This window comes from Notothenia rossii (assembly GCF_949606895.1).
Source record: "Notothenia rossii genome assembly, chromosome: 7".
In the NCBI taxonomy this organism is placed as follows: Eukaryota; Metazoa; Chordata; class Actinopteri; order Perciformes; family Nototheniidae; genus Notothenia; species Notothenia rossii.
The window spans coordinates 72745798-72772811 of NC_136905.1; the positions used below are offsets into that span (position 1 = coordinate 72745798).

At 42.9% G+C, this 27014-nt stretch overlaps 1 protein-coding gene across 3 annotated transcripts in view; it reads right to left on the reverse strand.

Moving 5' to 3' along the window:
- Positions 1-22980, reverse strand: part of qkia (QKI, KH domain containing, RNA binding a) — a 70989-nt gene extending 48009 nt beyond the window's left edge. For 2 of the 3 annotated variants that reach the window (XM_079692271.1, XM_079692270.1), the window contains exon 1: positions 22541-22979. In XM_079692271.1, coding sequence (XP_079548397.1) covers positions 22541-22685 — 145 coding nt within the window. In that variant the 5' untranslated portion in view covers positions 22686-22979. Of the gene's footprint in view, positions 1-22540 lie in introns of all 3 variants that reach the window. The other variant, XM_079692272.1, reaches the window with a different exon arrangement.
- Between the last annotated feature and the right edge of the window lie 4034 nt (positions 22981-27014).

A 27014-nucleotide genomic window follows, 5' to 3' on the forward strand; every position in this document is an offset into this window, starting at 1 on the left:
AACTTATTCTATATGGCAGAGATAAAGTCAAGCACTGCATTATGGGAGGTTGAGGCCACTGTCTATTTTCTCTGCCTGCTTTTCCCCTGTGGCTGTTCTATAATAGAGCAGCCTGTGTGAGCGGCAGGGCAGGTGTGGAGAAGAGACGCAGAGAAGCGTTCAGGTATATGCCTTTAGATCTGATCCCTCTGTCAGATGAAACTAATGGACCTCTCTCTTACTCTCTCTCACACTGCCAACAGAGACTCAAACCCTCACACACGCTCACCACCAATTCACACATATCCCAATTTGACTGCCTCCGTAGCTTACATGAATTCACACTGCAGAGGAATGCTGTGCAGTGCAGGTTGACAAGGAGGCACTTATTCTTCCTGCTCATCGTGTGCGAGTGTGTCAGTGTTGGATCAGAATTGACGCTTGTGGTTGTAACACTCGTTAATAGAGGACACGCACTGATCAGGCACACTTTCTAACTTCCCAAAGGTGTCATCACTATATGTCTGTCATGCTATTGCTGAACCCAATAAATAAAACGGCAGTGAAAAGAGAAATGTGATAAAAAAAACAGTCATCTGCGGAGAAGAGTCTTTTTTTGTGAAACGGCTGCCACAGTTAAAACAAAGTGGCACGGCTGGTGATGCCTCAAGGATTGGTGAGTGTGAGGTGGAGTGAGGGCGGGTGTTAGGAGATTTCTAGCAGCTATATTAAACTCCAGCTGGGTTACCTGACACTCGACTTTAGATGCCCTCGGTAAAGCCTGCCTGACCTGTAAGCTTTGAAGCTAAAGTGGAAGGTGGGTCCAAGCTCTATAATTAGGTTTTTGTTTAGTCTTTGTCTCGTTTAAAAATCGTCCACTTTTACAAACAAAAAAGAGCTAAATATAAAACACTAGAAAGTAAATGTGGAAGTATCCATGGAGTCAGCTTTTGGGGATTTACTGAGCTGAAGACGTGTTTACTCTGTCGAAAGACAGAAGAATAATGTGTGATCGATGGGCTCATGGACACTGACAAGCATACACACAAACATCTGGTCTGCAGCTGTGTGGAAAACACCTGCGGGACACATCCAAAGTGTTCAAACAGGCCAGGAGACTCGGCCCAGAGTTACTCCTTCCCAAATAACATGACCTCAGCACTCTGTGGTCCTCACAGATACTCCCAGTGGTCCCTAAAGATGAATTCACCCTCATGGTATCCAGCCCAGAAGACAGATTACATCAGTCCTCCTAACCAATGCCAGCGGTTTCAGGCCACATTCAAGGCTTTTTGTACAAGCAGAGGGGCTTGGCCGTGACACATCATACAGGGAGGAGATCAGGAAATAACATGGCAGTAATGGGAGAGGGAAAAACAGGACAGTAAACTATACATTATTGTGAGACCTAAACAAGTCCATAAAACATAAACATGATGGCCTAGTGGTTAAGGAGACCATTAACCACAAGGTCAGAAGTGTAATCTCTGTTACTCCGTGATGGATGATATGCAAATGTATCCACAGCCTAATCACTCATAGTTAGTATTTCTAGAAAAGATGATCAGTACTAAATGGCATTCTATCAAAATTAAATGAAGACGTTATAATAAATCGTAGTACCTTACTTGCTGTAGCAATTAATAAACACAGAGGAGCCATTTAACAGACCACTGGTGGGCTAAGTATGTGTGTAGGAGCCATCAATGACGAGTAAAGAGGAGCCAATTTTCTGTGGGTTACAAAATCACTTCTTTTCACCAGACAGCAAACATAATGTGTGCTATTTGCAAACTCCAATGCAACTCAAAACAGCCACCCTTCAGATAACAAGAGAAAGTAAAAGTGTGAACATGTGACATTGTTCCACAACAACCCCCCCCCCCCCCCCTCCTCTAATTCTATTTCCTCTGGCTCAAATGCCACATTAACATAAGGGGGCCGTGCTGGGCCATCGGTGGAGATGTGCAGCATTTGACAACCTCTAATTTCAGCGGGGCAAGTCTATTCTGAAGCGCTGCGCTCATCTAAAAATTACCCCCTGCCTTGAATTGACGACAAAATCATTTGTGTAGCTGTCCACCCCGGCAGAAAAGGCTTTTGTAAGAAAGACACCAGATCACCATCTTGCAAAGAAAAGGCAAAAAGAGGAAGACAATCCGAGAGTAAGAGCAGGGTAGGCTATCAAAAGTGAGATTTGTTCTTAAACTTTGGCATCGTACGGGTTTAACAGCTATATGAGGGGAGCTAACAGACCCCCGCCACCACTTTCCTCCCCTTCAGCCGTCTCTCAGCTCAGTGTGTCATCCTCAACCTGACTCAGCAGACACACACACACACACACCGCACTCTGTAAGAGCTGTCTATTTACCTATGGGGGCTGGCTGAACACACACACACACACACACACACACACACTCGGGAAGAGATTAGAATATCTCTGTTTAGAGTTTCACCCAGACATCTGTCAGTGAGAAACAAGAATCAACCTTGAGAGAAGTTGGAGGGCAGAGTGGAGGAAGGTTTGATGAGGCAGAGACGGGGGAAAAGGGAGAATTATAACAGTGCTGAGCAAGCAGAGCACAGTTGTACTTGACTGACACCGAGCCTCCATGTAAGTTGAAACATATATTTCAGTTTATCTTTTTGCTCAATGTCTACCCTTTTTTTCAAACCTGCAGTGGAAATAGGAAATTTCACAGGCAGATCTATATGCCCTCTGAAAGCTGAAGAAAGGAGACGATAACTCCTAATCTCTTTGGTGATCAAAGTGAAGGGGAATATCCTAAAGGAAGTTAATAGGAGAGGGCAATGGCAGTAGGTCGATAGACAGGAATTCAAGTGTAGTCTGAAAAGTTACATTTAAAAGTTCATTATTGACCTTGATAAACCTATAATATGTAATATAAACAGCCACCTGTTACCACGTGACACAAGTTTAATACTTTGCTTCAATGATGACAGCTGAGCCATTTTCACCAACAGCAAATCTTATCTGCTAAGAAAGATTGTAAAATAAAGGTCGTAAAGTAACTAAGCATATTTGTCCTATGATAATGGTTCAATGAATACAAAGCCATTACTTTATGGCTACTAGATAGTCCTCAATATATGCCCATCATTAAACACAGGTTTTAAGCAGTTAATAGTCTGTAGAATACAATCTCAATGTAATCAAGACACTGATGAGGTAAACATGGCTAAATTCTTAGAATTGCAAAAATGAATTTACTGATGAGCAAAATGGAGTATGTCGACATCATGCAATGATGCTTAAGAGCAGCACGCCAAGCAAATCATCTGCACAATTAGTGCTTTTGCGTAACTCCCACCACATTCGCGATTGGTTCTTCACCGGGCAGACTACATGTGAAAACGCAACACGTGCAAAAGGTCTGATTTCTAACCACAAAGAGACTATAACGCCTTGATAGGGCACAGAAGAACTAGGTCTAGACTGGAGAGCCATGTGCACCAGGGAGGGACGGAGAGAAACAAATCCATTAAGTGAATCCGCACATCTGAGTGAATTTTGACGGACTCAGCCACCGTGACTCGGCACCATGGGATATGGAGGCTTTTCCTTTATTTACTCAGCCTCATGCTCAAAACATGATCACACAGAAGTGGCACCGGCAGAACCAAGGAAATAGTTCAGAAGCGGTTGAGAGGGGGGAGGGGAAAGGCATACGAAGAAAAGAACAGCCAAATGAGGTATAAATATGTTCTGATATTGCAGCTCCTCTGTCCTTATGTGATCTAATCAATGGAAACACAGCATGAGGACAAACTAGGAGAACAGAGCGGAGAGGAGGGGAGATCAAAGACGGAGAAAAAGAGAGAACGAGTAGAATTCAGCAATGGAGTCGTCAAGAAGGAGATCCTGTAATCAGTTTAAAGACTGGGGGAGATAATTCAGCTAGACCTGCTCCACTGGAAAATGGGAACATGTCCATTAAGAGCCCAGAAATAGAACTGCTTTGTCCTCACCCTGTAGCTCACAGCAAAACGTCCTCTGACCATGCTGAGCACATCTGTCACTTAAGCGTTGTGTGCATGCATGCATGAATGAAGAGAGAGATCATAAGAAATGTAACCGGTGAGTAATCAGTGTGATCAGCTTCGCCATAGGAAAGCAGCTTTACATGCCGTGTGTTGCCTGGTATTAGCCTGATAATATCTGGCGCCTGAAACTGATGGAGTTTAACACCAATTCATCTTAAATGATCAAATGTTTACCTCTGAACGACAGGGATTCAATCTTTCCCGGTTTTCTCAATCCATGATTTGAACACATAGGGAAGAAGAAAGAGGCTACACTGCTGAGGCAAATATAGACATAAAAACCTTTTGGTTGTCAGAAAAAAAACAACAGTAATCATAGATACACCTTAATGTGCCCGAGTGAAACAAGACTCAGGCGAGGAACAAGCATTTTCACTTTAAAAGCCGAGCACTTTGGCAATCACAAAGCCCGGGTACCTGTTGCAAACGAAAGGATTTGGGCGTTTAATGCATTCCTGCCCTTTATTCACGGCACTGACGACTTTATCCAAGACGACACTCCACTTCAACAATTTAAGGGTTTGGCAGGCCAAGCATATGAAAGACGCAGGTTTCTTTTAAAGCAGGGAGCAGAAATATAGTGCGCATTGGTGAGGCTGACTGAGCCATGAAAACGTATGCATTTCTTGGTCTTATCGTCAACTCCCAGCTGCCTCCTCTCTCCCACTCCTGCTTTGTGAGGGGGAAAAAGTTTCCTCGTGCTTCTGTCTCATTCTGACTTCCTAATCTTTGATTTAACAGTAGGCCTACACGGCACAATCCTTTGATGTTCACACACTAACTATAGCTATGCTGTTAATGAGTACGCTGTACTCTCAGCATAGTTAAGAACAGCAGTTATTTCAGTTCTTACCAATAGAACACCAGATTCAGGTCTGAAATATCCTGTCATGATAGTTTCAGTAAGGGAAATCTGCTTTCCTGGACTTTGGACAGTACACACTTTTTTAACTAAATGTTCAGGGCAGGATGCCATTTTCAGTATGAGATTTGTTTATGGGGTTTTAAGGACATTAACCAAGGAATTAGAAGGCTAGTAAATACATTTCCTCAGTAAAGCATGAGTATATCCGTTTGTGAATCACCGTTGTTCAGCCCATTTATGGGAATGGCTACACCACATACACCAACTCATTCGCGACACCATTATCCAAGCGTGTCCATTACTTGCAGTTGTATAAAACACACTTGGGTGCAAGTTGTTCTCCCAATGGCATCCAAGCAGCCCCCTTCCACAGATTCAGAGAGGGAAAAGGCAATAATGAATAGAATAGGAGCGTTTATTGCTGTAGATGTGTGACTATACTCAGTTTTAGAAAACACAAAGCACTTAAGCCCCCCACGATAGCGCTCATTCACATTCAACTAGCTTTGTAATTAAGCTGGGGCAACACGGATATATTTGTTTCCTTATATTACCTATTGGGTAGTGTTTTTAGTTGAAATTACTGTCTGTGTTTTCCCTAGTTTCTCCCTGCTGAGCTGTAGGACATGAATAGTAACACAAAGAGGCAACATCAAATAAATACATTACTTGATTTGGCTAACCCAGAGGGCTGAGGCATCACATTAGCCCTGGCTGTATTTTCGGCACAAATCAAAGACACAGGATTTTCCCTCCTATCCCATAGGAGTTACACAAACAAAGGGATCACTTCACAGCCAGAATGGATGGTGCAATATGCAATAGCAGTTATCAACAACGTTGTTAGTGAACATAAGGTTTGTGGATATTGTGAACAACGCAGAATATAATTAATCTATTTATTAAAAGGAGAAATTTGAATGCTCTCAGTGTATTTTAAAACTATCCAATTCGAAATAGTACTGAAGTATTCATAACAGCTTTACAGTGACATATTTACACAGTTCCTGAACCCTGACATGATGTGGATACAAGTGCAGGTCCCCAAAGGCTCGAGACAGAAATGACGGGGTGGATTGCTGGCAGCCGGAGGGGAGATTTATGTTGTGTGTCAGGGATTCTCCTAAGGCAGGCTGGGTAAAAAGCTCCAGCGTCAGGTCTTTAAGTAGATAGGCCAATAAATAAACAACTGACATAAAAAGGTTTCTGGATTCTCTCCTCCACAAGCTAGGTACAAAAAAAAATGTAATTACAGAAATACACTCTCATACATTACACACATGCTTACTCATCTCATGGGTAAAAGGAAAGCCAGGACACAGAGCGAACTAAGCTTTCATCCATATTGGGAATGGGCAATAGAAGCATTCTTCGTCAACAAAATGCTTACCCAGTAACATGTCTTTTGAAAAAGGTAAACAATCGGGTGCAGAAAGTATACTGTACATGCTGGGTTTGTAAATGAACACAATTCGCCTACGTTTATATACCCCAGCCAGCTACCTCCCTAAAAGCTACGCCTTTCCGCTGCCTGATCATCAATAATGAGCTGAAGCTGCCTGAAAACACAAAGATAACCACTTGCAAACCATTTAGCTACGACCCAACAATGCACAGGAATGTGCGTGCTCTGACCTGACTAACTCTGGTACATGCTAGTATATGAAAACAAACAAGGCATATTAACATTAAAAACACCCACACACACGAGCTAATGAGCTTTTGTGCGTTTTTAGGCAAGGATCTCCAGAGACAGTGAACCCACAGAAATAACACTCCACACGTTAGGAGGAGGAAAACCGCCTTAGAGGAAAATCTGCTGAACAAATACAACAGGAAACAAGAAGGAAACGGTGTTAGTTAGTCTCTCCTTTACCTCGCTTTAGCATCAACTGAAACATAGTAAGTCCGCTGACAAAGGGCCAGAAGAGAAAAGGAGATTGCCCTTTATTACCCATCATTGTCACATTCTTCTTAAACTGTTGCTGGTTATATTATTTTACCATGGTGGCTGAAAGCAGTGGAAGCAAGTGTCACAAGGTTGTTGGTTGTTAAAGGTAACATATGAGAATAATCCCTCTTCTACCTTTAAAGACAGAACTAAGTGCACTTTCATCATGAATACAGAGTAAATGTAGGATGTAATGTTAAACTCGTCTATTTGTTGTATAGCTACACAAAGACATCTTGCGAAACTCTTTTCAAAAATGCTTTTATTTTACATTGACAAAAAGTCTGAAGTCATTGGTCTTTCAAATCCAACCCTCATTAAAAACATTTTTACATTGATCTATGCCAGAAACAACGACAAGTGTAACTCCTCCATTCTGGCTGAACCGCTGAGAGTAAGTATTCTAAAAGCAGAATGTGGAGGTGTGGTGATGGCTAAGAACAGCAATCAGCAAAACCATTAATCATAAAAGGTGGGAAAATGCAATGTTTTGTCCTGCTGTCACCGTTACTGAATGCAGAAAGGGGAAGAAGAGCCAAGCTGAACGCGGCTTTCGGTGGCTGCTGGCAGTGATGGTGACGGTGTGCTGTAGGAGCGTGTCATAGCATGTTAGTTTGGCGATTCAACAAAGCAAACGGACAGTGCAGACACGTAGAGAGGGACCAAAGGAAAGGCAAAGCTGAGAGTGGTGAAAAGGGACTGAATAAACGTTAAATTATATTCCAGAAAATTACCACATCTGAAATTGAATTTGAAAAGGTATGCCTGTTTAAATATGACAACTGAAAATATTACATGGGAAACGAGCACCGTCTGGCTATAGTGACTGCTGTCACTTCAACTGCGGCACCAGCTGTGACAGGTACACAGGTGCAGCGATTGTCCTGGGAAACACAGCCTAAAAGTAAGCCAAGTTATGATGCCCACTATGAGATCAGCATAATCACTGAGGCAAAGTCATTAAACAACTGTCAAGTGGCCAAAATGCCGATGTTACAGAATGCAGTAGGTGGAAAAAGCACAAAGACGGGCTTCTAAAGACAAAAAGTCAGATAAAATTGTGTCATGGTCCCAGATCTGGCAACAATGATGATTAGCATGGGTCCGAAAAATGAAATTACAATGTCTGTCAATGTCTGACTTAAAAGAATGACCTATTTAGTTACATGTTGGAGACATATTTATCAAAAAAGTGGTTTTCTTAGTCACATTTGGCTCAACTACCATGGTACATATTTCCATGATTTCTAAAATAAGTTGTGACAAAAACCCATCTTATCCTGCTTACCCAGAGCACCATCGAGAGCTTCACAGTGAAATGCGTAATTCAGACAGTATCTGCAGAGACACTAAAACCGTGGGCTAAAATTAGAATAAGGGATCATCACATTTGATGATGTGGAACTGCTTTATGGGTCTGTGTGCTGGTGAGGGGCACGCTGGCAGCTCAATGAGCCATAGGAGTGCCAGTTTTGTGCACTTAGTGGGGTCTACCATAGAGTGAGGGGAAACTGGCAGGGAGGGCTGGCTCGATACTGAACCATAATGGCTTACTCTTAATGGTTGCCGCAAGGTTCCAACGTTCATTACTCTCTGCGTGGGGGGACTTTCAACGGGATCCTGGAGTGAGACTTGTGACTGCATGCACACTCGCACACACTTACACTCGGGGGAGACACCCCAGGGCGGGTGGGCTAGGTGGAAAGATACAGAAACTGTTTTCTTTCTTTCACACTCAGATTTAATTCCCTTACAGGAAGCAGCAGGGAGAGTTAGTGTGGTAGTTAAAGAAAGGTAAAAGCTCCTTCTTAGGGTAGTTTCATAATAATGCTAATTATTCAACGATTGCAAAAATAGTCTAACCCAGCACGACAAAAAAGATAGAGTTCAGTGCTAATGCTTACCCTCTCCTCGGTTCACCTTTTAAAGTAGCCCAATGACGTAGCTCAGCGGAAACAGCCAAACTAGTGCACACAAGATGCAGACCCAGGCTCCCTCTAAAATACCAGGCTATTTAACTGCTGCTTTTGCCATCTGAAGGGGGAGCGATATGTAGCGTTAAATTGGAAGTCACAGCAATAGTCATTTAACAGGCTGGCTTTAAGAGAGAAGCCTCATGAGCTGAAAATCATTTTGAGGGGATATACTTGGTCGAAAAACTGAAAAAACTGCCTGCCTCAAAAAGCTACAACACAAAGAAGAATCAAACATTTTACTTCCATAAGATATAACCACATCTGTATGTTTCCATGCATACTAAGAAGGATGTTCAGTTAGGATAGGAGCAGTCAAAACTGGTGGATTAATTAGTATGAACATAAACACACATCCAAAGCGTGAAAAAAGCATGAGCGTAAACAGCCAAGCAGATTGTTAGTTCTTCTGCATCTCGTGGGAACTCATTTCACAGACTTTACCTGCCAGTTAAATCAGGCAAACAAACAACAGCGAGACCTCAAGAATCCTTCTCTCACTGTGCTTTAACCCATTTATCTCTACGCCCGGTGTTTCGGTCGATGTACACACGCTACTTTGGCTTTCAAAAACACAACCGTTTTATCCACCGAGGCTCCAGGCATACTTTTCCAAACATGCAACTGCACTCACACATACACACAACAATGGAGGGGATGCGATGTAAAATGAAGCACAGGATGCATGCTGTGAGATCAACAAGATCTGAGAATATGAGATAAGGAATGGGAAGAATAACAGGATGAAGATTCAGGATGCATGCAGATGGGGTGTATGTATGTGGATTGGAAGAGCAGACTATGGCCCCCATGATGCCCAGGAACCATGTCCTCTGGCCCGTGACAGGGGGTATTCCCCATTTCCCCACTGCCCGTAAGATTGACGATGTGTGTCAGACTGGCTCTTGTTACGATATAAGGAAAGACAATCTCTTAAAGGGTGACCAAAGAGTTGTGAGAACAGCAGAGCTAACACTGTCCACCAATATTCAGATGATCTAAAAACGCAGAGCTCTATTCATCTATCAAACACATCTCAACTGTGTCTGCCCCTACACACAGCGGCCCCCTCTGTCAGGCAACAATGGCAGGAAAGGTCCAGCTGTCAGAAGAGGAAACGAGACGAGAAGAGGGAGGAAGGAAAGGCTAAGACTGTCAATGTGAATGCAGAAGATAACATGCAAGGCACTTCCTGTCCCTGTAACTAAGGAGACAACAGGGCTCACAACCAATGGGGAATATAGGAGGGACGAAGGACAATTTATCGTACGATTACTTTGTATTTGTTATCTAGCCTCCATCGTTCTCTGATCCAAAAGGTGAACTTTCCCATGGTTCTGCATGCGTCCAAAATAATCTAAATTCACAGTTATTAAATAAAGTTGATGAACATTTTTAAAAAACACACAATGGCTAAAGTGAAGGAAACTAAATAAGCTATGTTAACATTCGGGTGAGTTGCCGTCACGGTGAAACACTGAAGTGGTAACACAAAGAGACTGTGGCTGCGTTTTCACTGTAAACCTTCGTCGAATCCTTACATCAACTGTGAGTCTGTGACTTAAGCAGTTTTGGGCGAGGAACAGATGGGAGCCGCATGAGCCTGCCAGAAGTTCTCTATGGAGAACGTAAACAACCTGACGAAAAGTGCGAGGTGGGAAAGAGCCAGAATGAGGAACAACCTCATTCCCTTCACTTTCTCAGAATCAGGGAATGAGGTCACTTCTTAACAAAGAAAACTATGTTAGAATAAAGTGACAATTGAATGTTTTGGAAATCATTATTTTAGAATCACGTTCTTTTAAGACTGTTAAGGTTTCAGTGTCTCATCATCTGTCAGGAGAGAAAAAAATAAAACACTGTCCTGTTGCCAGCACCAAATAAGACAAGGTGTGCATTTAGCAGAGCTATGAGTTCCTTATCCAAGACACAGTTATCTCAAAGAGATGTGCTGTTAATGCAGCGTTTCCTTTAAGAGACCAAGAAAAGACTATAATCTGACGCAATCAGATACAGGCTTCCATTTAAATCCATTATCTTTAATAAAATGAGTATTACTAAGAAAACACTTCTGTAATCTGATGCAATCAAATACAACAGCCCTGCAATAACTCCTACCTTTATGAATGTTATCATCCTCAGCTGCTGATAAGAGTGTGCCAGAGAGACATTGATTCAATGCTATGGCTAATACACATGCTGTAGCTTGTGTGCTTGTATTGGGTTGCATTTGAAGGGAAAAAACAACACCAAAGGCTTAATAAAGACAGCTCAATGTCATATGTTCCTGTTTGATACACACTCGCTCGTCACCAGCTTAATGTGTACACCTGACTAAACTAACCAAGCCGTAGAAATGGCCATAACGTCCAATCAGAACCTCTCAGTTAGAGTGTTCAGGGAGTGTATATCCATATGGGTATTAATAATCTGGGACTTTTTTTTCACCTGTTGAAATCAGCTAGTGTTTCATGCTCCTATATTTACCTATCATTACCGTGGCGTGATTTCAGTTACAGTTGACACTAATTCTATGAATACAACACAGTATTTGAGCAAGGCGTAGGGGACATGAGTAATGAACAGAGGAAGACAAACATATCACATCAAAGTGTATGACCGGTGTCAGCTGTTGTTATACACCTACAAGGGTTTGTATCTAACATCTAAAGTTTGAGTCCAACAGGCTCAGTGGCTGTGAAAACACACAATCACAAGGAGTTCTCTCTTTGTTCCGGCTCTTCGTCAGGTTTACAACCTCACATATCATTTTCCTGGGATGTGAATCAAAACTTTAACTCAAAAAGACAAATTAGACACAACAAATCAGTTCAATATCTGGATGGATATGCGTGGCGCTCTGCCAGAACTTGTTCATGGCCAAGTATACAAACGTTGATTGTCTGCAAGTGTTGGTAGTTCTCAGTTAAACTGGTTCGCATTGATTCTCTATAAAGAGCCAACAGGCCTGGCATTGTTAAGAGATGCTGAAAAATACTCTTGGAGCCTGAAGCATTTTCAGATATTAAGATAGCTCGCCTTAAAAGGGGGTGGAAAAGGAAAAGACAGGGAAAAGACTCCCCCTGACCCTGTAGTCTGCAAATCATCAAAGGATCTGCTCTCTGCGTGTTTGTTTGGGATGTCTCGTCGTGGAGATCAAATAGATGATCTCTTTGCTCTGCCAAGTCATGTTGAATGTAGCATTTAGAGCATTTTAAAAATAAAGACGTTGTAAAAACTGGGTCAGAGTGTCAAAGGGAGGGGAGAAAGAGTCACTGCCATTAACCGAGCTTCCCGTGTGCTTAAGCCTTTAAACATTGATTTGCCTCAAAGCACTTGGGTGTGAGGACTTAAACAATTGCAAATGAATATGTGCAAACACAGCCAGCGGGTGCAGGCATGTTGTTCCCTACCAACCAGCGCTTGAGCTTGGGAGTGATTGAGCAGAGAGCCAAGCGAATACTAGAGTCCTGAGCGCAGACAGTGAGAGCTGGGCTGATGCAAAGTGACAGAACACGTAGCAGGCCTTTAATGTCACCACTGGTCCTCACAAGAAAGAGGCAATGTAGCCCCAAGGCTTGATTTTTTTGCCTCACATACTCACATAAGAGTAGAGAGATAAAGCGGGTGGAAGAAGAAAGCCATTGAAGAAAGATCTGGAGAGACAGGAGATGAGAGAAGAAAGCTGGGTGCAGTCACTCTCCTCAAATAAATAGGTATAAAGACAAAGCCAGGAAAATGAGTCATTCCCTTGGGAAAAAGCAGGATACTGAATTCCTCATCTGGAAAACACTATGGCAACGATGCAAGGCAAAATAAAAGTATGAAAGAGATGCATGTACATGGTTTAAACATCAAGTACTTCCGTTTGTGCAGACAGAGAGTAGTATATAAACATGGTGATGAGGGAGGAGGAGCAGAGGTAGACCCGGGGTCTGGGTCATCGAAAGTGTCAGACGCTCAATAAAAATAAGGTTGCCGAAAGAGCGAACATCACAAACAGCCTAATCTCATGTCAGACCAATACTTCCTAAGAAAGCAGATCAGGGGAGACGAGAGGAAGGGTGAGACAGGGAGAAGGATTAGAGGGGACAGAGAGAGACAAGTCCATCTCCTGGCAGACTATTCTTCACCTTAAGGTGTCAACAGCAGCTGGCGCCCTGGCACCTTGCTCATACCCACACCTGTCTGCTCGGCTGTGTCTGCACACCGTCTGTCCCCAGCTGCCTTTAACCATCCCCTAAGCACTATTAAGCTTTCCTATACATTATTTGATCTAATCGCATACCTGGGGCAATAACAAACATATATTCAAGCTAAATTCTAACTTTTAAAGCAATTGTATTCAAATAAATCTCTTAAACCACTGTTATGTGTCCCTGTCAGTGTGCGTGTCCGGGCACGTTCCCGAAGAAAGAAAACAAAAACCAGACCGACAGGAGCTATAGCAGTAATCTTATCCAAGACAACAATAAAGCAACACTTCTGTCTTTTATGAGCCACATTCCTACGTAATGACACTGAGCGGAGATCGCTTAAGATAAGGCAATAGTGTCTACAAAATCAAGAGAAACAGGTTGGATGTGTTTCTGCATTATTGGAACATCACACTAACTTCTAAAGATCAAGATCCCAGATCCCGGCTTTGCTGTTTACTTTGTTTTATTAGCAGTTCTCCGACGTAGGGCATAGTGAGAAAACAGATTTATACAAGGATATGGCTACCGATCCACACAAAATAAACCCTGAGCATTCAGGTTAACATTACTCTGGGCACTTTGTTTGCTGCAGGACATGTTACAGAACCATTCTTTCGAGGTTTCTAATGTTTTATATACAACTGTGGTGCAACAATACAGATGCGAGGGCCTTGGGTTGCACAAACAAACCACATGACTCAGCAACTTATAGAACTGTACATAAAGCAACGTGTAGCAGCAATACACCAAGTGTTAAAGGCAATACGTAAACATTTCAATGTATTGGGCTAGACAGCACTTGTGTGCACGCTTCTGTGTGACCGGGTAGGAATGACCCAGTGTGTGAGTCCGGCCCATTAAAGTACAAAAAGCCATTGTGTATGATTATCTGAGGGGGAGCCAGGGTGAGACAGAGGGGTGGAGTGTGGAGCTGAGGGAGGGGTCAGTGACCTTCCTCATAGCCAACCAAATGACCTCATTCACAGAACATAGGAATCCTCTGTCTCCCCCCACTGTTCTCTATCACACTCACCACCTCCCCTCGCTCTATGCAGCCTTGCTCGTTTTTTTCCTTCCAGTGAACACAATCAAACTGAGCATGCTCACCAACTCTTTCACATACACGGCACATTTTTCCTGACAGTTATATGTGGGCTTTATGCATATCTTTCCCATGTCTCACACGGTGCTAAAGGGGCTGTTTGTTTCACAAATTAACAACTCATCATACAAAACCTCCCATTGTTACAGCTCTGTAATCTCCTCCAAACCAATGAACTGATAAGGACGGACAGACGTAAGCCGCAGCACAAACAGCGAGTAACACTAAACAAACAGAAGCGTCACAGAAAAAGTTTCACTTGCAGTTGCACACCTTTGCCTTCTCATGTGCTGCTACAATCAGTTCGGGTTGAAGGCTTTGCACACGGTATAAATTATGCTAAGCTAATCGTGTTTTACATAAGAGCACACGACTGCAGGCCAGACAGCCACCGTAAAATACAACTGTGCAACACATGTAGACCTTGTTAGGCGAGACGATCACGTTGTGCGACTGCGTCAGTGAGACTGAAAGGGCCAAGAAGTGAATACAAGTGAATGCTCTGTGTGATTCTTCTACAAACCGCAACATGTCAGCATACATTCTATAAGTTAAGCAGTACTTTGCTGATCTCTGATCTGATGACTGTATGACTGTATGACAGTGAATGAAGGTAGGGTAGTGTTGGACAAGTGGCAGAAACCCAATGAACTTCAAATAGCTGCAGTGTGGAATGAACTTCTTCACATACACATCTCAAAGCCGCACTGACACAGAGCACAGTGTACTTGCAGAAAGCCTTTCAGCATGATTGCTTTGAGGCAACTCTCCTCAGCTACTGGCATGCGTGTGCTTTAAACCCAACACATCTGATCAAATCGGATTCATTGTCTTGTAAATATACTTTACAATCAGTAAAGCTTCATTTTTAAACACTGATGAGGTTTTCTAAGGTATTATTTCAAAAAAATGTGACAGCTGCTGATATAGAATCAAAAACACCAATGTTTGCGAGTTATAATCACAGCTGCAACCTTCAGGTCGATTTCACAACATTTGTCAATTTCAAAGCCAGAGATATCTAGAGGGACAAATGCATCCAACAACAGTGCAGCAAACATCTATACAACACATCTTCAACATTCAGGATACAAATCCATTTCAAAGGCTGCCCTGGATAAATGGAAATAAAACATGATTGGGAAAGTGAAGGTTTATTGTGAGAGGCGCCATCTTTACAGTTAGTAGGGACATTGGAGATTAACGCAAATTCACAAAAACTACATTCAAGCAGGGTAGTTAAGATATGAATGACAAAAGTATAGCTTTTAATCTCAACAATGGCAGTGGACCAGAGAAGTGTGATGCAGAATATCAAGAGAGTGCTCTGAATGCTAAGACGTGGAAAAAATAAAAATAGTTGAAGCTGTCGGAGTCAGAGACGCATCCGAGTCAGATTAACACAGGAGTTTCCAGTGATACCGAGAGGAATATACCTCCACCTCCCTACCTCATGCCAGGTCCCTCTCTGTGGCCCTAAGGGAAGGTTATGGCAGCACCGCCTGCTCTTGCCAAGCCTCGCAGAAACAACACGGCTGCAGAGGGACAGGTAAATTATTCATCTTTGATTTATCGGCTAGCCTACAACTACTGAGAAACACAGGAAACGGCTGCAAACCACAGGCAGACTGATACACTGCGGTGTTCAAAGGGAGGATGGGGCTAGAGATTGAGGGGGAAGTGTGGCAAATAACTAAGACAGGGGGGAGTGTGTCACACATTTAGAAGGTTTAAGAAAACACAACAGTACTTGATAGTTTGATGCAAGTAGAATGAGGAGTGTTGCTAGTATCAAATTAAATTACAGATCAAATTCATCAATGTTCATTTTGGGGTTTTTGAAAGCAACAGAGGTTCCTGTGCCTCACTGTGGACAGCATTCACATAGGCTGAGCTAAAACACACTATGCCAGTGTGTGGTGAAAACAAACACCAGGCTGGAGGTTAAGTGCTCTGACTGGGCTCCCGGTAAAATTCCTGAGCTGACTGCCAACGCTCGCTTGCCATTCCTCCTCTGAAAGGAGAGAAAATGAATGCAGAGGGGTGGGCCATTCAGAGAGGTACAGAGTGAGCATTCATCTCATTTTTCTATGATTAAAAAAAAGGGGAAGGAAATTGTGACAAATGTTTTCTGGTAAAAAAAAATTTTCATTATATCTCTTTCAGTTCACAGGCCTAATAACTTGGACACAAAGAGAAAGAGAGAGGCAACAAGGGGGACTACTGTGAGTGAGGGGGGTGGGAGAGTTATTTGAAGCACTCAAAGAATGTAACAGGGTGGGGCCCATACTTTAACTGAGAAATATTCTGTGTGCTGCGTACTCACAAGTGTGTGGAGGAGGGAATGGAGCTAGGATTCATGATGTGATCAAAGTTAATCCAAAGAAAGCTAAGAGACAGACCTTCTCTGTGGGAGAGGGCACATGAAGAGCAGGGTTCCTGTTGTCACTACAGCCAGGGAAACAGCCCGCCCCTCCTCCTCCTCCTTGTCTAACTGAAGGAAAAACAAACTGCTGAACCTCCTGCTCTATAGACTGTTCCTGTCTGAATTGGGCGTTGCTTCCCGTAGATGTTATTGCATGAGACACAACAAAATGTAGAGGAAAAAAAAAATGGTAGAAAAGATTCGGTCAAGGGCAATGGGTGGAGCCCTGGTTACAGAAAAGGGAATAAACAGCCCCATTTAATGAACAAGTCTGTGTCAGGAAGCTGTTTTGACATAACTATTACAACATCGCTGTTTTCATCTTCCTTGTCTAACACGGCTTGTTATCATCATAGCCCACATGCTCATGCACACAGGACTATGACTTGACAGAAACCATACAATGAAATCCCTTCAGCAAAATTAACTGTGCATCTAGTTACCTCATTCCCCATTATTTGTAATGTGATTGCTCTGCTTTAAGGCTTGAGGAATTTAAAAAGGGAGAGATAAACTGCCTCAAGCAATGTGTTGTCTAACAGCCGGCAGTAATAGAAGGGAGGACACGTAGTTTTGGTGACAGCGTGCCAGATAGTCGGGGTAGGGCACGGAGACATGAGGCCAGGCGGAGGCAGCAGTGATAAGGAGGCCCCAGCACTCACGGGATTGGGGCCCGAGATATGAGCCCAGAGCTGTCGTTGGATGACTTTATCACACAGCACCCGTTGGGGGGTGGCAGGGCTGGAGTGGGGCCAGGGTTGCAGCTAGAACAGGGACTGAAGCTCACACTGTGGTGGGGCTTCTGGGTAGGACGCACATCAGGAAGAAGACAGGCAAGGGCGACGCTCGGCCCCGCCGCAACCCCTCCGCCTCACCCTGTCAGACTCATGCCACCGCCTAATTTATTACCAGAGAGGAGAGACAGAGAGAGGGGGTGCATGGGTGCAAGAGAGGCAGACAGAGGAAGACGGCACAAAGCCTCCAATTCTGCTTCCTCACTGGAAGCGACGGCTCAGTAAACCAGCTCACAGAATGGCTCTCGGTTAATTAAATTCCAGCTTATAAGTGGTGCTTTGGGAGAGAATGTGGGGAGAAGAGAAAGGGGTTGGGGGGGGGGAATAAAACAGGTTTCTGCTTGCGAAAACAGTCCTGGCCTAACACCCCATTTCTCTCTTCCTGTGCTCTCTCAAGGCTCTAAGCTGCATCTTATTTTGCGAGCGGTGCTCAGTCTTGTTAGCCGCTAAATTGATTGCGTGTCAGAGGTTAATGCAGGTCCAGCCCTGTGCCGAGATTTGTGAAGGGTCAACCAACAGCAGGAGAGAACAGCGCTGCAACCGCCAGACAGACAAATACAAAATTGGGAAAACTACATAGACCGATTGACAGAAATATGAGACATCAGGTAGAAAACCCAACACAGACTCTGAGCAGTCTCCCATTTATCAAAATCTGTTCTCTAAACAGTTGTTCCCAAAGGATCAGTTCCCCACACAGGCACCACAGTGGACAGTTTGTCCTCCAAACGCTGACAGCTCTCCCGGGAAGGTCCTGTTAAATCACGACACACAGAGACAAACAAGCAGATACAAAACTGTAGATGCAAAAGAGGGGGCGCTGAAGGCTGGAACAAATGGTACAATGCACCGCGCGACTCCACCACACAGCGTGCTATGGAACAACGGACCATTTAATCTATACAAACACAGCTCGAAAATGAGTCTGTAAGGAAAGGGGAGCTTGGAATAAAAATATTTTCGATCAATCCAACTATTCTTTTCCCTATAAAGACTTCACAAACCCAAATGAAAACTCTCCCTTTCTCCTATACTTTGCCACCTGACAACATCGCCTGCACTTCACTTCCACGCTACATCTCTGGATGTTATATGGGCTGTCTCCTCCTGCCAAGAGAAAATATAGCAATTTGAAGCAGCTTGTTGGCTGACACATCGTAAAGAGAAATAAAAAAACTCCATAGCAGTTGTCACCTCAGGGAGATGAACAACTGCAACGCAAGGGGATTTCAAAAGGGGCCTGTCAATCGGCCAGAGTGACCTTGAGGGACTACACATATTGGGAAAGCAACAGGGGCGTCGGGGCACTCGAGCCACTAAAGCGGGGTGGGTGCAGCCGTAACCACAAGGGTGGTGTCAGTTTTCTTCCGCCATGGAAACAGCTGTGTAGACATGCACGAAGCGAAGGGTGGGTGAGGGGGACTGCAGCTGTTGAGAGGGTATACTCTTGAGAGATGGACAACTTGGGAACGTTTCAAGCATTTAACTGGAACCAGTTATATTTGTTGTGTTTATTGGGCTCATTTAAGTCTGACAAAAGCAGGGAATTTCAGAGTTAGATTTAAGCTAATTAAACAGTGTGCACTCGGAAGAGAATTGCCGTCATTGTAATTTTAACAATATCGCACAAACACTTTTGTGCCTCCGGAGACTTGTTGACAGATCAGGACTTAACTTTATCTCTCTTTGGCATTTTTTTTATAACCTCACGAGGACTCGTTATGTTTCTACCTCTGCTTGGGAATTAATAGCTTTTCATTTAGCATCTGCTCTCTCCTCTTCGCATTCAAAAAGACACAAGTGTTTAACGAGACCAAGAAGTCTCCTGCAACACACAGATTATAAAACTACACACACACCAAACCAGATAAAATAACTTTTCTCGTCAACAGTTCACACCACAATACCACAAGTTAACAATTCCCATCTGGAGACTATCCATTCCTGTCTGACTGGAAATGGAAGTAAAGTGTGATGTTTATCTTTACTGCAAGCCACAGAAAAGACTACAGAAACAAAAAATGTTTCATTCATCAAAAAAAATGTTTTACATACATTTAAAAAACTTTTCTGAGCGTCAGGATTTGCAGCACCTGACAGCCTGACAATGCAACACTTTAAAAATAAGACACACGTGACAGCTATTTTTAAAAGTTCTAGGTCAAAGGTGTGGGCTATTTCTTTAAGCACTGAGCATTCTGTTCTCCTTTTCGAGCTTATTGACTGGATTGTGCTTTCTGTTTTACTCTAGGTGGGAATTTCATCAGTATGGGACACAAAGTGGGGGGGAAGGTGGCCCCGATAATCACATGAGAGCTTCAGCCCCTTTCAAAGAGTAAAGCAAACCAAACCGCCCCTAACTGGAACCAGACAGTGAGACACTCTGCTCTGGGGTGGCTTTCATCACACACACGCAATACTATCGGCAGGGTGAAGTTTGGGCTGGTGCTTTGGAAACGCTTGTAAACCTCAGACTTCTGTGGAGGATTGAGACTGGAGCTGGGGAGTTGGAAGTGTCCCTGCCATGGAACATTTATCGGTTGAATGTGGCACATGAGCAACGGACCGGTGCTTCATTACAAGATTGAGCTACAGCAATAACAATCTTTATTTATTTATAATAACAAACATGTTTCTCTAAAGCCACCCAATTCAATCTACAGCCCGACAACAAACTAAATGTTAAAAAAGCTTGTTCTCTAAAGTAAAAAGTGGCCAGTGAATCAATTCCACCAGCAACATCAGCTAAATTATTTATTTTTAAAGTGAAGCAAAAAATAAATCTGGGAAATCCTTAATGGTCAAAATTAGAACAGCCGTATTTACACCGTACAAATACATGTTACACGCACTTACTGCTCCCGCATTGAGCACAGTGCATCTCTGCATAGGGCATTGTTTTTTGTCCCCAGTTTGGTGGAATAAAGGAAAAGGATAAAGCCAAAATACAAAAAAGGTGACTATGGGACTACTTTAAAATGTGAGAGTATTCACACACAGGAAACTTGAAAATAGCTTAATAGCTCAGCCGTGTTGGAAATGTTCAGTTTCTTTGAACGTGATTTGAAAACGTTTTTTTTTAACAATAGGATATTCCTGAGTTTACAGTTTCGCCCATCACTGCTGCACTTTTGGTTATTCTGGTTTGGATTTATTTTTTTTATTTTTTTAAGTTTCGCAAACAGGGAAAGCCAGTAAGTGTTGTCTTATTTTAAAATCACTGCTGATCACACAAACCTAAAACATATGTATTGCCTTAAGGGTTAACTTTAATTGTGTGCAAAGAGCTGCACGGCTGAGTTTTGGAGTAAAGGAGAGGGGCACACTGTGCATGCATGATACCCTTTCTTTACTTTATGTCAATAGGGGCAGGGATTAGCCAAAAAAGCGAGCAGGAACAAAAAACATGTCCGCTTCCTCCCTATTTCTCCTCTCAATAAAAAGACCAACACTTCCAATTGAGCTCAATAAACCAATAAGTATTTGAAAAACGACAAATTAATTCCTTTATGGTAGGCATAAGTGGGATGTGGAGTGTGATCAAACTTTATACTTGTGTTGACAAACTGAGTGCAAAGAGAATTATATCATCAAACAAACACGGGAATGTGTCTCTTTTTCCAAAACACGTGTTCTGCTCAGCTCCTTAAACTTCTGCCTGCCTCAACCTGAATCTAATGTGTGTGGCATGCAATGGGCAAATTAGATGAAAAACAAATTAGTAGAACAACAACATTCAGGTTTTTAGATAAGATCAACTTCATTTGGTTATGGGTATTTATATTATACAAATGTAACTTTATTTTTATAGCAGTGAGGAAGGAACAAGTCTGAGTGCTTTGTTTATCACTCATCAGTGAAGCAAGACAATCTCTGCAGACCGGTTTGGCAACTACAAACCTACTCATCCAGACATGCAACCGAAACTATAAAGTATGCACTGTTCCGTATGTCCAATCGTGTCTATAAAAAGAAAAGTATTCAGATTGCCTATTGTTTTTATTCACCAGTGTCATGGTGTCCAGTCGGATAGTACCCACAGGACGGGGACAGTCTGCCAGGGGGCTGTGGCGCTCTCTAGTGTCCCCAGCTCTGTTACATAAAGCATAGGTCCAACCTTCCGCTTAGACCAGCTTAAGCTATTGATACTATCAACATAAACGTTGAATAAGCCTCGTCTATCAGCGCTTGTGCCAAGATCGGCGACAAAGCGTAGAAAACACCGACGAGGGAGAAATCCCGTCTGGACGGCGCCACCGCCGACAAAAAGGCGACGCAATTTTTAGTGAGGCACGCTTGAATGGCAGAAACACGACGACTGCCGCAGCAAGGAGATATAACAGATATACCCTTGCTTTAAGGGAAGTAATGTAGTAGATGTGTGAGGGAGACAATAAACGGTGCCCTTTTTAATGAAAAAGTTAGACCGTTGGAATAATCTTCGTACACTCTCCCTCCTCCCAGCAGCAACTCACTGGCCATTGTTTGGGCAACAAGCAGACACATTCCTCCGTGCTTTAAAGCTCGGCCGCTGGGCAACAACTCACACAACCCTCACTGCTAAAATAAAGACAGCAAAAGACAACTTTTGTAACACTTCTAGACATGTGTCTAACACGTTCTTTTCACGGGTTCAGTCTCTATTTAAAAGCTAAGTTAACGCTACGCTCATAGGTTCCTGAAGAGTTCAGCGGAATGTAGACACCCAGGCACGCTAGCTAAAAATGTGGCTAACCCGAGCTAAAACTGCTGAGGAACATGTGGAAACAGGCCCCGTCCAAATTAACTGAGACACGGTTTGGATACACCTAAAGAGTGGTTAAAAACCTTCCCGTTGTTAGATTGTGTTAATACAATGATAGTGATAGGCATTTCTGGTTTTTGGGCGAGAGATAAAGTTTTCGTCTAGTCGCCATAAAGTGAGGAGTGCAGAAACAAACTCCGTGGTGTTAGCAACTCAACTTAAAACCCCCCACCTCGCTGTGGTTTTAGGGTGAAACAGTCACCAGTGTTACAACTGGGTCTCCTGTTGGGATGTGAGGGGTGTTGTGAGTGTTATTTTGCCTGCCTAGGACCGCATATTGTGTTGCCAGTGTGCGTACGGGTCTCGCTGCAGCACGGACGCCCAGCGAAGCCGAGCAGATATCGGACCGCACCGTGGTCTCTTCCCCCTCCCCGGCCCCTTACCTTCATCAAGAAGCCGTTCCAGGTGTGTGAAGATGCCGCAGAGATTTGGCAAGCTGGTCATGAGCTTCTTCTCGTTTAATAATTGCATCAAATAGTCGGGACTCGGCCTCGGTCGCTCCTTCACTTCGACCTCTCCGACCATCATCTTTGCGGCGAGAGCGGAGAACAAACCACAGTGAAACACAGAATCCCTCTTTTAGGAAAAACGAGAAAAAAAAACGAAAAAAAAAACAAAAACTTGCGGCTCCAATCCTTCGCTTCCCTCCTTGTACTGAGAAGACTCTGTAAACCCCCCTAAAATGCAGGTTTGGTTTGTTCTTCTTGTTTGAGTGGAGCGGGGGCAAAAAAAGAAACCGTTATCTTCCTTCCAGAGACTCGTGCGCCGTACTCTCCTATACGCCGTGTGCGCTCGGGGACGTTCGATTCCACCACTGTAGGCGCGAGCGACTTTTCCACCGGAAAGGCTCCATCCTCCTCGTCGGCTATTGGCCAGTGGGGCTTTCGGGGGACTAATGGGAGGACCAATGAGCGCTCAGATCCGAGCCAGGAGGGCGGGGCAGGCTGAATGGTGAAATGAAGGACAGATATTTGAACCAATGTAGTGCAGTGAACAGGCATGCACATAATACCCCTGAAGTGTTGTCAACACCGAAAAGCACACTTCTTTATTTCTCTTCCTAACGAATATAGATATTATATAACTTTAACATTTTTAGACTCCAATAAACTATCTGTGCCCTAACAGTATGGCGCTGTCTTGGTCTCATGACCACTGAAGGCAGTAGGCCTACTCGTGACAATATTGTGAATAAAAAGTGGAGAAGGCTGAGGTTTTATTTGTATATCTTTGTTTGTTTTATAGTTGCCTGTATATATACGTTTTGATTTTCAACACTAAAATGCTACATCTCTCTTGTAGTTCAGCTCTTTTTTATCTGTGGGAAAAAAATCAGCTGCTCCATTAAATAACCATTTTTACCCGTTCCAACTGGTTTTATGTTGCCTCACTTCCCCCCTCCTTGTTACACAAGATCAGCAGCATTATCCTTCATGCTGTCGATCCTGTGTGAAAACAACATTCCAGTTAGTATTTAAAAGCACAGAAGTTTATTTTGTCACATACATTTTGCGAGGTCTAATTCTTGTTTAGAAATTACCTTTATTAGTCTACCAATCTGTTAGGTTTACTAGTAATCCGATGTAAGTAATTGGTGGGTTGAATGAGGGTATTCAGTTAGGAATTGCATGTGGAAGATTCCTGTTAGGTTGCCAAAATATGAACAAATAATCAACCTGTGCTGTCCACAACCCACAACCTATATTTTGTTACTTGTGACCTGTACATCTTGTTATCTTTCTTGGGACCGATTGATCAACGTTCCATTAATCAATAGAGCCTTTTCATTGTGCTGTCCTTGAGAGGACCTCTCCCCCCCGAAGATTAACATCCCTGATCAATGGAACACACACAAACTTGCTACCTCCAGTTCTTCACATCCTGCTTAGTGTGAAAATAAACCACAACTGGTATGTTTTGATTTGAACAGCTGTTGGGCTGAGAGGGGCCCTGCTAAATATGAGCCCTGACCTTGGCCGCCTTTTAATTTGTTTGTTACTGGTCACCCACTCATGTCTTTGTCAAAGTAGTCCTCCTCGGGTGCATGAATGCTCCAACAGCTGCACTATGACCTTCTGGCAGCAGATTGTCGCCACTGTGTTGGTATAGAGAATAGTAAATTAAGTCCAAGCTCTCAGTATTAATGCAGCATGTCCAATATATTGATCAAAGAAAACTAACTAGATCAGGTAATGTCTTGGGACAAGTTTAATTGGACTAAAATTGTGTCTTTGTGTAATTAACTCAGAAGACATACGCCTATGCCACACACGTACAACATATACAAATTGTTAAGTTGCTTACACACAAAAAACCACCACACACATATCCCCAAATAAATATTTTCATCTCTCCTCCGGACCTGGATAACAGCATTTGGCAGTGCAGCGAGCAACAGGAGCCTCCACATCAAAGCAGGAAGACAGATGCAGTTGCCTTAACAACCAATACAACACATTTACTGGATCCTGCTGTTTTGCCCTTCATCCGCCCTACACATACAGCTTTAGTATGGTATTGCTATAAAAATATTGTCAAACCTAGGTTGAGTCTCAGACAAAGGGTTTAAATTAATCATCATTTCTTAAGTTTCTTTTTCAATTTGGACTTTTGTTGGCAACTGTCCACATTCAGATTTAAATGTTCCTCTGGTGAATTTAATAGCTCTAAACCAGAAGCATTTACCATTTAATTGCCACAATGTAGCATGTCTATGCAGGTCTGTTAAAAATAGACTGAAAATAGGCAATCCACTCCTTTTTTTAACTGTCACTCAAAGTTCATTTGAGTCATTTTCTTCTTGTGGTTTGAAGAAAACTACATTATTTGTATATTTTAGAAGTACATTAATTATTATCGCTGTTCATTTAGTTTATATATACATTCACTTCTACACACGCCACTTAGCATAGCACCCGAACATGGGCGAAAATTATGTTTCATGTTTACATCACTGCCTAAATACCTCTGATAACTACAGATTCATTTAGCACAGGAATTAATGCTGGCCTTTCCCCCTAAAGACAAAATCCCGACATTAGATAGTGGAAAGGGATTATTGTGTAGTGGGAAAGGAGCTTTAATAAGGCTTCTGCATAATGGCTTGTCAGATGCACCTTCACCAAAAACACAGGACTAGTTGGCCAATATTAGTCCCGTCATCCAAATGGTCTCAATATCAGCGTGACATCTTAAAGCCAGAATGATAAAACATCCCTTGAAGTCAAACACTGAAAAGTGATTTTGGTGGATAAGAGAGGTATAGGCAGTGGGAATGAGGAACCCCATTTTTCATGTGACTTGGAGATTGCTAAATTGTTCATGGTGTCGACTTTATGTTTCTTTTTCATTTTTCCTGCCTTACTCTTAGTACCGGTATATAGGCGCCGGAAAAAGTCACAGAGTTTCTTGCATCAAAAAGAATCTGGCATTTACTCCGAGCTTTGAAAATGGGTTTGGTTTTTATCTCGACGGTGTGCATGGTAATTTGTACCTTGCCTTGTGCTTTTTCTTCTGAGTTGGGTCACATACAGTGCGTGTTTGAAATACAGCGTTAGAGATAGAGACGCAGCGTTAGCCAGAAAGAGCAAACTTAAATGTGTGTGTGTGTGTGTGTGTGTGTGTGTGTGTGCCCGTGCATGCTTGTGTCTTATGACAGCCCGAGAGTAAACAGAAACGATATTAATCCCCCTTTTGCTCCCCCTGCCCTTGTGTTTTCATCATTTTTAATAACACGGTTTCTATTCAACAATTAATCCAATTAACAAGATCCAGATAATTAATGAACATGCGTTTAGCCCCTTTTGAAGAGAGGCTGTTAGCTCACTCACAATGAGCTTAGAAAGTGCCCTGGGTTTTCAACTGAAAGTATGCTGATGGAGACAATGGGACCCTCAGTAGGGTCCCTGTTGCTGGATGTAGCCCCGGGGGCCACAGCCGCAGGAAGGTGAGTGGGAGCTGGTGAGTTTGTTGAGGCACGGCTGTCTGCGATAACACCAGTTGCTCTGGAGGAGGCAAAGAAAGGCCCACAGGCTCTGATAACCCGCATACATACAAACAAGAACAACATCTTTCCTTTTTTTGTAGTTTGGGGACTGTGGGGGAAAAAGTGCCAGCAGAATCTGGGTCATTTACAATTTGAGGAAGGTGTGAGCACAGCGCAACAGAAATATATGTCTTTCTAGCAACCACAGCATATACAGAGTCTATAGAGAGAAACACATAATGTAGCTATAATTCATTTTAACTGTATCATAAGCATGACATGACAAATACTCGTGTTCATGCACTGTTGCCTTCATGCTTTTTTATATGTGCATTTGTTATTGTCAGTGAGTGACTGAACATTATTTATTTGTCTTTCTAAAAGTTAGAGTTTTAGACAATACTGATGGAGAGACAAGATGTGTTAGTGGAAGGGATGTGCTGGGATGACATGAATTCAACCCTTAGATCACAACCGTCATACATCAGTAGGCTTAATGGCCTCTATAAGTCTTTGTGAGCACTCATTTTATGTCAATATTCTGATCGAAAGTCATATTTGTTGCAGTTTAACTATGTATGTTTTTTCTGACGACTTTGCGATCATAAAATTCAACAATCAATCAAAGTCCCGGAGCAGAACAGGGAAGCATTTATGAGATCGAATCACTGCTTTAGGCTCGTTCAGTCTCACAAAACAAAAGGAAAATATGTAAATGAGAACGACTAAATTGTTGTCTGGAAGTGATCAAAATAAGTCACCCCCCTTACCAACTTTTGATTGTTATGCAAAACAATGTTGTTTTTCAATCGAAAGGTGAAAAAAGAAGAATAGATTGAGACGTTTTCCTGTCGTCCAGAAGTGTGGATGGA